Below are 15,468 nucleotides of genomic sequence, written 5' to 3' on the forward strand. Positions count from 1 at the left end.
GTGGAAACCATCAGCGCTAAAGAAAAAAAAAAAAAAAAAAAAAACCCCCAACGGCGGAATGTTTTGTCACATTTATTGCCAATAGTTGTTTGGTCTTGACACTTTTGATTCATGGCTTCAGCTTAGCCAGTTCCCAGGCCTCGCAACTGCCACGGTCCAAAGACAAGCCTGTCAGTTATTATTTAGGACTGTCGCTAAATTCATTTTTGAGTCCTTTTAACTGTATCTGCACAGTTTAAAAGTGAAAGGAAACGAGATGCCGAGCTATGTAGATGACACCACTTTGTACCACAGAAACAGTGAGACTCTAGAGAATTTGAGCATTTTGAGTTTGCGGTTGTGAGAAAAGGGCAGGAAGGGCTGATGTTGTATGTACTGTATGTATGTGTTTATGTAAAAGCCTCTTGGTGGATTTTGTCTGACTGTAAATGTGGCTGCTCTGAATTTAGTGGGTGTGAGAGTTGTTGGTTGGTTGGTGTTGGTTGACCTCTTCAAGAGTTCCTGTGACAGACTATTGACAATTTGATTATTAGTTCTGTGTTGGTGAATATAGTCTTGCCTTCGGTGTGATTTTTGGTGGGAAGAAAGGAATTTCATTGGGTCTCTAATGGCGCTTTCATGAGGTGTGTGTCTGTGTGTCTGTGTGTCTGTGTGTGTGTGTGTGTGTGTTTGTCTTTGTGCGATCCAACTTAATCTGTCTGGCATTTAGACACTGACAGCAAGCAGTATTCTAATCCAATTTAATGACACTGCTATTAAAAGTGATAAAGTACTTTAGGTGCATTAAATAAATAGTCATTTTTGAAGTTCGGCAATCAGCTACTGCTCGATCTGATGATCTTGTTTCAACTGGAGAGCGATCTCGAGAAGAAACTCTTGTATTAAGACGCGCGGCATGAATTCAGTGCTTGTCACACGTATTAGTCATGTTGCTCTTTAGCCTCTGAATTTATTGGCAAGTTTGCCAGCTGTCAGACGTGTCACTTCATCCTCGACACTTTCCTCATTAGTGCAGCCGTGTCTCTCCCTTCCAAACGAGGCAGTCTTATAATGAGACGGAGTGAAGTTGTCTTTTTTTGTGCTGAATGTTAATAACAAACAAACATGGAGTCATTGATATATTTAAAGAGCTAAATCTGTACTCGACTACAGTCTGCTGCTTTTTTGTGGAAAAAAGTGTAACGCTTACAGATACTAGTAGAATTAGATTTGGTGTTTATAAGAATGTAATGGCCTGAGTGATACCGGACTACATAATCAAAGCATAGACAATTGGTTTTACAATAAATCTATTGTTATTTTAGTGTTAATACTGGTATTTAAAGGCAACTGTATCGCAGATGCCTCTGTGCAATATGTCATTATACATTGGGAGGAAAATTCCTTTTGGACTGATACTACGTCTTGGAGGGAAAGACGGCAGTGAATGTCGAAGGATTCCACTATCCTGGTTTAGATAATGATTGGGACCACCCATTGTCCAACACTCCCACACTTTCCCTAACAATTCTTTCATGTTGAAGTCTTAAGTCTCAATTACTCTGAAAAAGACAGCATGCTGCACACATCCTGTAATAGTGGAGTAAAGGCTCCTATGTATTGGAATTCGAAAGAAGGAATTGGGTAAAATAAATAACATATTTCAAAATGGCCCCTCTTGTGCTCATTCAATGTGGTTCCACCACGTTGCCGTGTTGTTGTGCGAAGCAGTATGAAAATGCAGTCGTCTGCATATGTCTGCGTTGCGCTCCTTTCACACTTGAGTGGAAACCAACTTGCACCCACCAGCATCTGGCCTCTGTCGCCCGCGGAAAACGGCCACAGTCAGCATTCATCTGCGAGTCGACTGATCCTGCAGGAGTCCACCGGTATTTATGGACTCCAGCGGCGATCAGCTGTGATGGAAACATGACTCTTGGGGGGGCAGATTGGACACGCTTACTTTTACTCCTTTACTGCGATGTGGGTGTGTTAAAGTCAAGGACGTTGGCACTGCTCTTTATAGTTCACAGAACGTTTCTGCACAAGCTATTTCTCAACATTGCTCCCTCAGTAAACCATAGTAAAAAAAAAAGAAATGTCACCACCATTCCATTACCTGCTAGTAAAAGCCATGCAGAGTCTGCAACACTGCATCTGGAGCAGCTCCACCCAAACATACGCATTTGCAGTATTTTCTTGGAGGGGGGAATGGGGTTTTAAAATATCTAATTTCCTTGTTTCAGTCAGTGCAGGTGCCTTAGCTGGAGGGATAGACTGCTGTCTGTCACGTCCTGTCTCTTTAGATTTTTAGTCCCATCGACGGCATTCTGCAGCTGTTTGTTCTCAGACTACAGAAGCCGAGGCTGAGAACAGGGTCTCCTTTTGCACCGGGTTTCATAATCAAGGGGGCTGGCAATGCAGCGTCGCAAAGTAGCTTTTGAACAAAACTGGTCCAAGCTTAAGATGCAGGGAAATTGATCCATCTCGTACTAAATTATCGACGAGAGATTTAAAAAAATGATACAGATCATTATTTAAAATCAGTAGTTTTTTTTTCTCCTATAAAGCAACTTCCACTTCCCCTCACGCCCACATCACACCACGCCCTGGACTTGAGGACAGCTCTGTCGAATCAAGTCTAGTCACCGTTGGCTTAGTCATTCAGCTGCCAGTTTGAGAGATGCGGGAAGTCAGGCGGAGGGCAGAGAGCAGCCTGCGGCAAAGATGAGAGCGTTTGCGTTTAGGAACTGAAATTGGGGGCCAAGAGTGGCCCCAATTTGTTGCTATTAAGGTGAAACGCAACGTATAGTGTCTGTGATGTGTATTGTGACAGAGGAATCTCAGTTTTGGATGTGAGTAAATGCCACCTCTTTTTTTTGCCATTAATGGTGTTCCGTCGCTGATATGTTTACCGATAAAGACTCTGGCTGACCCTCACACTCTCGGTTCCCATCACCTGCGCTGCCTGGCTTCATTTCTATTTTGGTAATCAGCTCAAGCACAAAATCCAATTACATGGCGGTTACCGCGGGGCTCTCTAGATGGGAGCCTGCCTTCAAAATGATCTGCACGGAAAAAGAGGATGTGCATCGCCAGGCAATGGGTGTTTGTTTGTCCTCCGCCGGCTGCCGCAGCTTTCAAGTCCGGCAGCGAGCGCTGCTTGTGCATTCAGTCCGGTGGCTTGTGTAAAATCAATATCAGATTGGATGTTTGCGGTTCTCAGCTGAGGTGTTTTTAATTTGGTTGAGCGTGAACAGCAAATAGAGACATGCTAGAGCTGGATGGAGACCTTGAGGAATGAGTACACACCGTCTCATGGTATGTTAAGACCCAGGCAAATCACTTCAGGTTTTCTACGGTTATGCCCAGGCTGGGCTTTGACATCATGCTGCGTTCCATGGTTGGATTGACAGAATCGAAAACGAGTGCGAGTAATCTCTGGATCAGAAAGTAGGATCACGCTTGACAACCCCTGCCCACTCAGTCTAAACTGAGTGAAATTATGGATGGGTGATGTGAAATTTAAAAAAGAAAAGAAAAGAATCCTATCTTGATTCTTTTCAAGCACAGTACACAATTAATCACAATTTTTCTCAGGTTGTTTTTTTTTTTGTATGGTCAACAAAACCTGACCGCACAAAAAAGAAATAACAGACAATTTAGGCCAAAACAACCTTTCAAATATGTTTGAATACGTTCTTCAAATCTGCAATTTCCAAGCAAGTGACTGAGAATGTTCATTTGATTCAGAGTATTCAAGTGGCAGGTGTCCCTATTCAAGTATCCCTGCAATCATCTTCAAACACAAAAAACTGACTTTTGTTTTACCTTCCACGTTTGGAAGGGTTGCGCTCTAAAAGGATGGGGCAAACCCCCCCCCGTCATTTCCCCACTCCCACACGACCACCAGGACCGTGGCTGGTGGATGATTACATACTTCACATGGTTCCTGCAGTGCAGAGACAATCCCTCCCAGTTCAAGCCAAAGATGTTCCTGATAATGGCGTTTGTAGGAAATGAATTGGTCCCTTCTTCCTGAGATGTCATCATTCATTTTTTAAGTGGTATTTACTCGAATACTTCTAGGAACTGATGCTAGTTTCAGGGGCGCACAAGCCTCTTTTGCTTGACCCAAGTTAATGGAACCCATTGTATTTTCTTTGAGATGTAGACAGATTAAAAATAAACAGTCTCTTTGCTTGTGCCACTGTGGCTGTTGTTGTCGATATTTGTGTGGGTTTTGCAAGCCAAGCCCACAACTCCCAGTTCTCCTTTTCCTCGTTCAACCAGTCGGCACTTGTTTGATGCCCTGAGCCTCAGTTATGCAGAGCCGGTACTGAAGAATATCTTTTCACTGAGCTACGACAAGCCCGGCTCCCTCCTCTGCGTCCCCGCACGACAATTTTAAATACCTTTTGGAGGAGCTCCTCTCCGTCTTTTTAATGAGCTCTGGAATATTGGGGAAATAATCATTAAACAGTACGGCAAGTTTGTTCTGATTGCTATTCTAACAGGAGCAACAATGAGCAAAGGCCCAGTCCCAGTGGCGCGCCAATAAATACACTTTTATTGAGGCAAAAGCGGCGCTCTTGGCAGTTTCTCAAATGAAATAACAGAATGATTTCTGCCATTCCATTTGGCTTAGCACCATTTGAAGATTTTCATCCACAGTAATTATTTTTGATGATATCGCACACTGAGACTTTTCGCAGCACAGATCATTACACTGTGAAATGTTTATGTCGACACATGGCTAATTTGGAAGGGATGGGATGCCATATCTCATTTATGCCGGCGCTGAGAAGCTGCCTTTGTAAGAGCGCGACTCAAACTCTAATTACATGTGTTATCCATCATCAGCCATTCAGTTTAACCCCGCAAATTCTGCGGTGCCGCTCGCATTTGCGGCACCGAAAAGGGCACGTTGATATTTTGGCATTGTTAAATGGGGGTTTGGACCGATTGTAGTCATTGAGCTTGGAACGAAAAGCATATTTTACACTAGGGATGTTAACAATTAATCGATTATCGATCAATCAGCAATTAAGAATTTAATCGATTAAATCAAATTAGTCACAATTAATTTAAATTTTTTACACAGTTTTTTTTTGTTAAATGGTGTGGTGAGAACAAGTTACTTTTAAACAGCTTTAAAAAAAAAAAAAAGAAGAAAAAGTTCAAATGTGACCCATGAGAAGTCAACTAAAAGTCAGAGGATAAATGTTTAGGGTGTTTTTACTATTCTCATGTAAAAATTGGTCACATTGGACCCTCAACATTGTTTAAAGGTAAATGATCTGTTCCTTACACATTTTTCATTGTAAAATTTAGTTCTCAGGAAAAATTGCAGTTCATCATTAATCAATCAGTAAGGTCAATCAATTAACGAATAATGAATTAATTGATAATTTGCATCCCTATTTTTCACCTTTCTGCCGCTGGGTCAACCCACTGGAAACATGAACGCTGATGGCGACTGAGGAGTCTTTTCTTGAGTCTAGTACCTCAATGCAAACAGTCTCGCACTCGCTCCCCTCCCCATTTTTTTTTGACGCGCAGATGGCAGTCCAAATTGTCATGTGCAGGAAAACTATGTCTCACACGCCATGTCTCATTTGGTTTCGCTCTACGGCAGATCAAGCAGAAACCGCCTCCCTCAACCCCCGGTCTTTCTCTCCGCACTTTCCCCTGCAGCTTATGTGGCCTCCGTGATAGATTGCTGAATGAAACTGGATATGTTTAGAAGGGAGGGGGAGGATGGGGAGGGGGAAAAAAAAAAAAAAGGACAAGCACTGTGGGAGTTGCACAGCCTGCATGCCTTTTGCTCGACGGGGCACTTGCCGGGACATTTCCTCAGCAGCTCCGCACCGGCGAAGGGCAGTACAGTAGGTCAACTGGCGATAGAGTTACAACCTCTCCTTTGTGGAGGTGTCGGACAAATTAGACCTCACAACTGTTTAGGCAGTCAAATGGGGACAGCTGCGTCTCTCCGCCCCCTGAAACCTGCCACTGGCTGTCGTTCCTTTGGGAGCCATCTGTGTGTGTGGAGCCAAGCGCCACGGTGATAGTCGAGCGGTTTCGCCTCTGCTGCGCCGCTCCTTTGTGGGTGGGTGGGGGGTGTAAATGAGTGGCACCTTGACTGAATCAACATGAGCTCCTCGCTTCGTGTGGCTCAGCTGCCATTTTGAACTGTTGTGCCGATCGGTGCCGAGCAACATTGGTGGTGCGAGATCGCTCTCTCACCGTTAAGTGTTAGCACTACCGAGGCTTCTTGGAAGTAAGCGTCACGTCCATCTGCTCAGCAACAGACTTGCGTCTTATTTCACAAACGAGCAAGCGGTTGCCCTGTTGTGCAATTCATTTGCGCAAAAAACAAAAGGTGTCATTTCAAATTGTCTGATGACAATTTCCTCTAAACTTTTTCTTTTGACTATCACCCTTTTGTTCAGTCAAGGCTCTCGTCTTTGCAAGTCGCAATCCAAAACATTTATACCCAACTGCTTTCACAGTGGCGGATGGTTTTTATTTCTAAAATAAAGAGTAGAAACATCAATAATGTCAGAGCTTTGTTTTGGGCGTGATGTGCGTATAATCAAGATACTACTACCTCAAGGTAAATAACCTCAAGGTTGGCTCAGAGGTCATGTTAGATTATTTTTTTTATCCACAATGAAAATAAGCAAACACGTTCTTCCCTTTGTTTTGTCTTTAAAACTGCTTCACCTCGCATGTATAAATCATTGCGTCAGAATTTGCCCGCACAGATTGTGCTATGTGCAATGCCTGTTATGTGTTGTGGTAATTGTTCTTAAAATATCCTCTGCAACAAAAATGTGCTAATTGTAATTCCAAGCACATTGTTATTAGAGAAGTTTCAGGATTCAGGAGCCTCTCAGGATAAGTCGTATTTACACAAGACTATTGAGCTGTTGGAGGGCGTGAAGTGAATCAGTAACAGTTCCAGCGTATTCTTGGAAGGCTGCTCGGGTATGCCTTGCGTCACAAGTTAAACATGTAGGGGGCTCAATTAAATGTTAAAACACTTTTTCACAAACGCAGCCTAACCTCTCGCAAAATAACAGCAGCAACGTCGCACAGCGCGAGAAAACAAGTTGCAGAAATCAACATTTCTCTCGCCGCCATCTCTGCTGATTGCTTGTTCACTTCGTTCGAATCAATAACATCATCCAAGTTCAAGATTTATTTATTTCTTTTAAAGAAACCGCCGAGGAGCGATGGTAAATTGTGCCGCTCTGATGATGAGACGCCCAGGAGAAAACTAAATGCACAATTCATTGCTTGAGCTGCCAGAGGAGCGGACACACCTTGGCTGCTAATCAGAAATAAGAATCAATGTGGTTAATCTCATTAAGAGGATGTTTGCGAGGCCGCACTGTTGGGCTGCAGTCGGCCGGGTCAGTGTGAACAAAGAGAATGATCACAATTGGAGGCTGTTTGAGGCCGTATTGATCCCACTACCCTCAACACCACTCCAGGCGCTTTTCTGCTCAGGCTCCTTTTCCCCTCTGGGGTTTTATTTCAGGGCCAGATGAGAGCTACACATGTGGTCATTATTTACCTGAATGTAGTTGGGGGGGGGGGGGTAAGGGGGTTGGGGCGGGTGGTGTCAGAGAGAGTTTATTATTCTTGCCACAAATTTGTTTTCATGTTTTTAACCACACAGGCTTGTGTGCAGCACCCGAGGGTTTGTTTTTGCCACCCGTCTGAAACGGTCTTTAGGACATTAACATCCATGGAGTACAATGAATTCTTGTACGCCACCTCAATCAGAGAGAACACGTTGTTAACTGCCACCAAACTGGATTGCTGTTTTGCATTCCAGACCTCCACCGCACAAGCTGTGCGAGGACATTGTGTGCATTTTGTCTGTTCTTTGTAATGTTGGAGTTTTTTGGCCACAATCGGCTTCCCTGAGGTGGAATTCTTTACTTCTATGAAACTCAAGGAAGGTTATGTGTGTTAGAAAGTATCACCAGGACCTCCTGGGGGCAGTAATTATGTTGAATTTCCATCTCGACAAACGATGTCTTTAGTATAGAAAGTGTTTACTTTGAATGTCTTGAGTCTCATTCAGGTCTAATTTTCTTGTTCTTTGTTCTTTTCTCACATTCAAATCTGAATATGTGCTGAGCTATAAAACTCTTGGTGAATCATCTAAATTTCACTGTTACTATCTATCGGCGACTGTTTTTGTGTGAGATCAGTCCTTGGCTGTCTCTTGGTCTCAAAGAGCAAATTGAGATTATAGTGAGAACACAAAGAGCCAGGATACACAAACACATGATACATCTGAAAATTGATGAGAGTAAAGTCCTCTTGAGACAGCTTCAGCCAACACTAGCAAGCCAGTAGTCTACTCCGCCGCCTGTTCATGGAAATGTGTTTAAAACGAGCTGCGGAGCCTCAAGGGAGGCATCTTCCTTTGGCAAATCTGCGATGGATATATATTTTTTTGTAAACAAGCAGGGCTGTTTCTGTCCACTGGATCGTATCAAATGAAGATTTACCTCATATTTGAAGTTTTTAACAGATAAAGAAAAAGCTGACCTGCTAGGTACAATAGCAATAAGGCAATAAGATTGTTTCGGTCAAAAGAAATCTGCACCGACCTCAATGTGATGCTTTGCGGTCCTTTTATTATGCTTGTGAATTGTAACTGTATCCATACAGGCTCTCTATTGTACAAAACGACACTTCATATGGTTTAACCAGATAGAAGTGCTCAGTGCCTGTGGGGAGTGTTTTTCTTTCCTCCTCGTCTTTGGCTGTGATTGTGAGATAAGATCAGGTGGATAAAACGGAGCAAAGCTGCATTTGACGCTGCTGATGAATTCTGACTGGAAAACTGCATCTGGCAGCAACTCTTCTTCTTCTGTAGATGTATCGCAGCAGGGATCAGCTGCGAGTGTAGGTGGCAACGCTATTATGATTTCATTGTTTACGCATGTCGGGGGAGCTGTGTTTGACTCTGTTGAGTTCCTTTGAGTTGAATGAACATTGGAGTACACAGTGTGGACAACAATGTGTCCGTGTGTGATCCGTGCCCGTTGAAGTGATAATTGAACCCAAGAAGTGTGTATATTTGTGTATGCACAACCATTTTAGCACCGGTGGCAGACGCTGCGTTGTCGTTGTTATGCTCTTCATTCAGTGTTTAGTATGCTGGGCGATTTTCCTCGTCGAGGATATTTCACTCTGACAATCTCCATTGTTTTGCAGAGGGTAAATTAATTGGCCAACACCTCGGGCTGTGGTGGCACTTTACATTTGGGAAGCCAAACTTTTCATGAAGGGAAAACCCAAACTCACTTTATATTTGGCCTTTTGGTGCTTAACTAGCAAATAGCTGGATTAGTCAAAGTGGACCTTCTGTTATTTGATTTAAATGATGATACAAATCGATAGTATCTGATGTATGATACCTTCGTTGTCTAGAATCTTTTTTGTCAACAGTTGTTGTGTAATATAGTCTTGAACTTGGCTTCTTTTTTTATGTGTCTGTCTTGTCTGACTCTGCCTTCCTTCCAAAGTATCTTGACGGCCCTTGTGAGGGTTTTATTTACCTCTCACACTCCAGTCTTGCCGACACTAATGAGCGCGCCAATTTATCTTCTCTATATATATCCCCACCTTAATCCCCGGAGTGTCCTGTTTTTGAAAAGACACCAGCGATGTCTGAAGCCCGGCCAGTGATCCCTCCTCTGATCTGTTTGCTGAAAGCTCTGAGACGCAGTGACCTTTTCCAGTAGATAGTGTAAGCAAATACTACCGACCGGTGTTCACCTGGGGCGCACACTGCCTCATTCACACTTTAAAGCTCCTCGGTTAATGCGAGATTACGCCATTGTGCGCCAGGGTTCTGTCTCCTGTGAGGATGGTGGGTGGGGGGGGGCGGCCCTCCTTATTTATCAGGGGTGACACTATCGGCAGTGCCTCACGAAGAGAAAGCCACTCATTCAGAACAGTGGGGCCACCTCAGCCGTCAAAGCGGGATTTAAGCTACATTTCCCATGGTTGCCATGGCGACTGTGGGAAGTGATTATGAAGAGAGGGTTTTCGGAGCAGCGCCGTCACTCCACTGGGTATTGCCATGGTGTTTTTTTGCGCAGCGATCGCCAGAGAGCGACTGGCTGGTGATCAAAAATGATTTCTCTTCTTACATTTTTGTTTTGTGTTCAACAAAGCGCTCTGTTGTGCAATAGCAGAGCTCTAGTGTTATTGTACAGATACTCAAATGTTTAAACTGTTTGTCTTATTTCCTTTTTTTCCCAGGATAAAATGTGGATAAATGGGACGGGGACAAGCAGAACGTGAGGATTCTCTGACCCTTGCCCCTGACTCCCAAGTGTCTGACTGGGCGTCGGACCTCACTGAGTCAAACCTGGGCCGTTGGCACTAAAATGTCCCTAAGTGGTGGCACTGCAGGCGGGAAAGGTGTGGACTCTAATGCGGTGGACACTTACGACAGCGGGGATGAGTGGGATATCGGCGTTGGCAATCTGATCATTGACCTCGACGCGGACCTAGAGAAGGACAAACTCGAGATGTCTGGCACCAAGGACGGCATGGCGGCACCACCCAGCGCAGTGGCGGCACTGCCCGACAACATCCGCTTTGTGAGCCCCGTGTCTGGCGCCCAGGGCAAGGAGAGCAAATCCAAATACAAGCGCAGCAAGAACTCTAAGGACAATAACAGCAAAGCTTCAGCCGGAGACGTGGCAAAGAAAGAAACGCCGGGACGGACTCAAGTTGAGCCGGCGGGCGCGGTGGCGAGCGCCGGTGCGGCTGCCAACAATTCCGCCGCTGCAAAGAATATGGACAAAGGGGGCAAAGCCTCCAGAGGAGTTCTGGGGGGCAAAAAAGAGAAAGACGGGGCGACTGGGAAAAGTAAGAAGGACAAGGCGGACGGAACGCCGGTGGTGGCGATAGCCGCCGCCGAGAAGGACGTTGTCTCTCAAGCCCAGGTCGCTTTGGGGAATAGTCGCAACGCGTCCTTTGAGAACGCGCAATCAACAGACTTGGCGGAGGCCAATCAAATGGGGAATATTGCACTTGAACCTGTTGGGATAATACCGACATCGGCCATGAAAACTGAACCAGAGGAGGTGGAGAATGGCGGCACTGACTGCAAGACGTTAAAGAAGGTCAAAAACGAAAAGGTATGTTCTGTTCTCCTATGCTGTTTTGGACCTGTTTTGCGTGTTGTCACAACTCGCCGATGGTGCAAACCCAAAAACGTTATTTCCAGAACTTATACTGGACATGTGCAGTTTGCAATTGGCAGATTAATGTAAACCAAATCCTTGCTTTCAAACACGACAAACTCCGTCAAGCTGCGTGAAAGACACAAAAAAGTAACAACTCGGGCTTTGTTTCAAAAGTGAAAACCAAAATGGAGCCGTTCAGGCAACGCATTGAGACGGTTTTCCACGCGAGTGTTTTGAAAAACTTGTCCCCCGAAGCGTAACCGTTGAAACATGTTACCATTTTCACATCTCCGCGCGCCAGAAACCATTGGCAGCCGCTGAGTTTGTCGCTGAAAACGAAGAAACAATGCAGCCTTTCATCAGTTCCGTTGTCATGGTTTGAATCATAATCCAAGAGGACACAAAGGGCCCTGAGACTGCGGGTTTCTTAAACTCGGGCTTTGTGATAGCCTGTCACCCACAGCTGACTCCTCGCTCGCTCCCAATTCCCCTGAAGTCGGCTGACATGTGATGCATGAAAACACCTACTGCTGTTTACTCTCTCTAATACCATATGGTGAACAACGGTGCCCATGACGAACACAGTGCAGGGACCAGATACAGGAAACAGCTGCCACACTGTGTTTTCTTCTGCCTTTTCTGACTGTGGACTCGTTTCTTTTCTTTTTCTTTGTTTTTTTTTAAGTCAACGTGCCGATTTCACGTTCCACTTGTTCTTTCTCACACAGCTCATTGAATCCAGGTAGTCACTTATTCTCTTAGATAGAAAATCCTTGACTAAAATAGGCTTTTTCGCTGTATGGAATTCTGCATGCAGAGTCGTGCAGGTTAAAGACCTCAGTCAGAGCCTTTGTTGATGTAGGCGTGTGGAGTAAAATGAGATAAATATAAATTTGGGGACACTGTGCTCATGTCGCAATCAGATGTAATGGATTATATCATCCGTGCATGTCAAGTCACATTTCAGATGGTAATTCTGTATGTTGCCACGTTCCTCTACCCTCCCCCCACTCCGCTTCTCCTCACCATCTCAACGGCGACATTATCGCACGGGAACAATGTCAAGATTCTTCTGCGTGTTTGTGTGTGTGTGTGTGCGCGTGTGTGTTCACCCACACTTATCTCGTTCACTCCTCCAGTTAATCTATCACTCTGTCTATTGTGTGGCTCATAGTTGCCTTTTCATGCTCCGCCAGTGTAAAAAGACAGCGGAGCAGGGAGCTGCTGAGGACTGTTTTTGTCTGTCATCGTGTTCCATTCTTAATCCCACAAGCCCCAGCAATGCCTGGTGATGGAGCAGCGTGTGGGGGAGGGAGCCGGTGCAAAGCACGCCTCCCGACGTTTTTTTTTCTTTTCTTTTTTTTCCCTGCTGCTCTCAAAGTGGCGGAGCTGGAGGGGGGGGATGGGGCTGCGACGAAGCCTGTTTGATTCCTGAAATCCAGGACAGCGAGTCACGAGAGCCGACTGCACCGTCTCCCGGCGCTCCAGCAGGACATTTTCTCCAAATTCTGTGTAATCATAATGTGTTTAGAGTGAAAAGGCTTTTCAAGGGCGAGAGCCACATGAATTGGGCTGTGGCGCTGAATACAAAGGAGCGGTGTCACCACCGGCGCTTAGTGCGAGCCGGTGGAAGGTATCCTATCCTTGAAAGCATGAGTGAATAAAAAAAAAAAGGATCTGATTTTATTGCAGCACGCATTAGCTTCACTTTTAAGTTGGCAACCACAGTTAATGGATGTAGTAAGAAGGCATTAAAAACACATTTTACCCTCCACCCTGTTGTACGTTCAGACTGTTTGGATAACACAAGCGAGGAAATGTTTTCTTTAGCATGAACGAGGCGGTGCGTTTCACTGCTTTGGAAGAAATCGGTACGACGGCCGTGTCCAGCGGTATCGCTGTCAAAATCCACCGCATGGAATTAGGTTTGCGCAGCCAAACATCCACAAGATTTTTGCTTCTTGGAAATTGGTTTCAACAGCAATTTTCCTGTCACAAATGAACAACCCAGTCTAGCGGCAGCATGGCTGGAACTGAATGAAGGAGGACTAATCCATTTCCCCGACGTACGCCTCCTGTGTAGACAGAATGATGAGAAAAAGCCAGTCTCCCAGCATTAATGCACTGGCATGCAAATGAATCACTCAACAACCTCAACTCAAGAGCTGAGCCTCCCTGCCACTCTGCATCACCTCAACTTCTCGAAGAGATTTGTCTTGGGCTTTTTTTTTTAACGCCTCTGCACGCTGGAGGTGGGGAAAAAAAGAAGGTGGAGACTGCCTTGTAAATGATTGCCCGTCATTGGTGAGTCTGTAAACAAAGACCAAAATGGTGAACGATGGGGGGAGCCACAAGACAGCTGCACATGCCAACCCGGTGGCTGTCAGGCTCCACTGACAAAAACGACTCACAGACTTCAAATCATCAGTCACTTACACTTAGCCACCACAGCTGACTGGGCTTTCTCTTTTGCTGTCTTATATCGACAGTTTTAAACATGCACTCAAGTTGTATGCAGATGATTCTGCTTATACTCTACACTGCACATGCCGAGTTAAAAAAAAAAACGACCCGCAGAGTATTGACAAAACTGAAACACACCAGTCGTTCAGAATTGGCGCTGTGAACATGTGGGAAGACTTTTTTTAATTCAATAATTTATTTTTGTCCCAGTTGTGGCAGCCGGAACTCGTCTCCTCGCTCTACTAGCGTCTGCAGGCCAGATTATTCCTCATCCTTCAGACGCTTTAATACTCGCAAGCCGCGGCAAGAAAACTGTGTCCTCATTCAGCCTCCCTGCCGGTGCCGCAGCTTCAGGAGATCCCACTTGCTCAAGTGAAAAAAAATAAATGCCTGCCCGTTTACATCTTCACTATAGGGCACGTTGTTTTAAAGGTTAATGTGTAATATTTTGAGAATTTTGAAGGAGAAACAGGGATGTCATGTGGTTACCTTTTAGATGGCAGCGCTCATTAGCTCACCCTCCCTCTCCCAAGCTTGCCAGTGAACTACGGTGGCATACGCACACAAGCCTGGGTACCTCGTTCACCTTCTTCTTCATTGGTTTATTTGAGGACATGAGCATTCAGCCTAAATATGAAATGCGCTGTCAGGCAGCTGGATTGTCCACATGGGAAATATGGTGATGCAAGGCAGCTAACTGGGACCCTTGTTATATAAATAAAATGTATGATATGAGAACCGTTCTATGGGTAGGAATACCAAATTACTTTTATTGTACTGCGATTATACACTTTTATTAATGTATTCATTGGCAGGATGTTAAGCTTTCACCAATATAAAAATCAGAAATCAAGCCAAAAATACACTACGACCTTTAGAATATATATTTGGAAAGCAACTGAATCTGCACTCCTCCCCTGTCAACCACTTATCTAATAGTTTGGCAAGTTGTTTCAGTGCAAAGCTGTCGGACGACTGGAGACCGGAGCCTTGCTGGCACACGGTCGCATTTCTTGGAGAGTCAATTGGGTTTACCGAAGAGGGCTGTACGTGAGAACAGGAGCAACACTGTCTTTTTATTCTAACATAATGGACCGAACATGATAGGCATTTGAGAGAGCTTCTGTCCAGCGTGCAGCCGCCAAGTAGGGAAACAGATGGGGGTAAAGCAAACACAAATGCAAAATAAACTTGACTGATTTGTGTTTACACACGACTGCGGTTTTCATTGATTAGTGATGTACGTTTAAAAAACCCAAGTCTCTTGAATTTAGCCCTTTTTTTTTTTGTTCAAACGCACGCTTTTCAAATTGCTAGAGCTTTTCGTAGCAATCGTTGCCTCAGGCAAGCGTGAAACATTCTTGACGAGCCACTCATTTTGAATTCTAAATTTTCAACACACACCTATTCTCCGGAGTTAGCTTTAAAAAAAAACAAAAAAAAAACGTTGTCAACCCTCTTCACAACACAGCAGTTTTTAACGGGCTGTCCCACGTCAACGGCAACTGCAAGATTTATCGTCGTGCGTCTCATCAGCCCTCTTTCCTTCTGGGCTCCAGGGGCTGGACGGCGCTACGGCTACATTCTCCGCATTCTCCCCGAGTCAAATCCCCTCGTAGCATCGACGGAAATCGGCCCGGCTGAATAAATCATGGGCGCCTCCTTGCGCGCCGCCGCTAACCACCTCTGAGCGCGTCTCCCTCTCCCACCTCTCATTATATAAAGTCGAGAGGAGTAAGGCATTCTCGGACTGCCTCGGCGAGCCACTGGCCTTGATAAATGGAGAAGCTCCCAT

At 45.0% G+C, this 15,468-nt stretch overlaps 1 protein-coding gene across 1 annotated transcript in view; it reads left to right on the forward strand.

Annotated features, from left to right (window-relative positions):
- znf609b (zinc finger protein 609b) overlaps nt 1–15,468 on the forward strand; it is an 80,304-nt gene that overhangs the window by 13,836 nt on the left and 51,000 nt on the right. The window contains exon 2 of the mRNA XM_076018798.1: nt 10,276–11,162. Within this exon, the coding sequence (XP_075874913.1) occupies nt 10,404–11,162 (759 nt within the window). The 5' untranslated portion in view covers nt 10,276–10,403. The remainder of the gene's footprint in view (nt 1–10,275; nt 11,163–15,468) is intronic.

This window comes from Nelusetta ayraudi, unplaced genomic scaffold (genome assembly GCF_046127955.1).
Source record: "Nelusetta ayraudi isolate G7.1 ecotype Tasmania unplaced genomic scaffold, CSIRO-AGI_Nayr_v1 ptg000002l, whole genome shotgun sequence".
Lineage (NCBI taxonomy): Eukaryota > Metazoa > Chordata > Actinopteri > Tetraodontiformes > Monacanthidae > Nelusetta > Nelusetta ayraudi.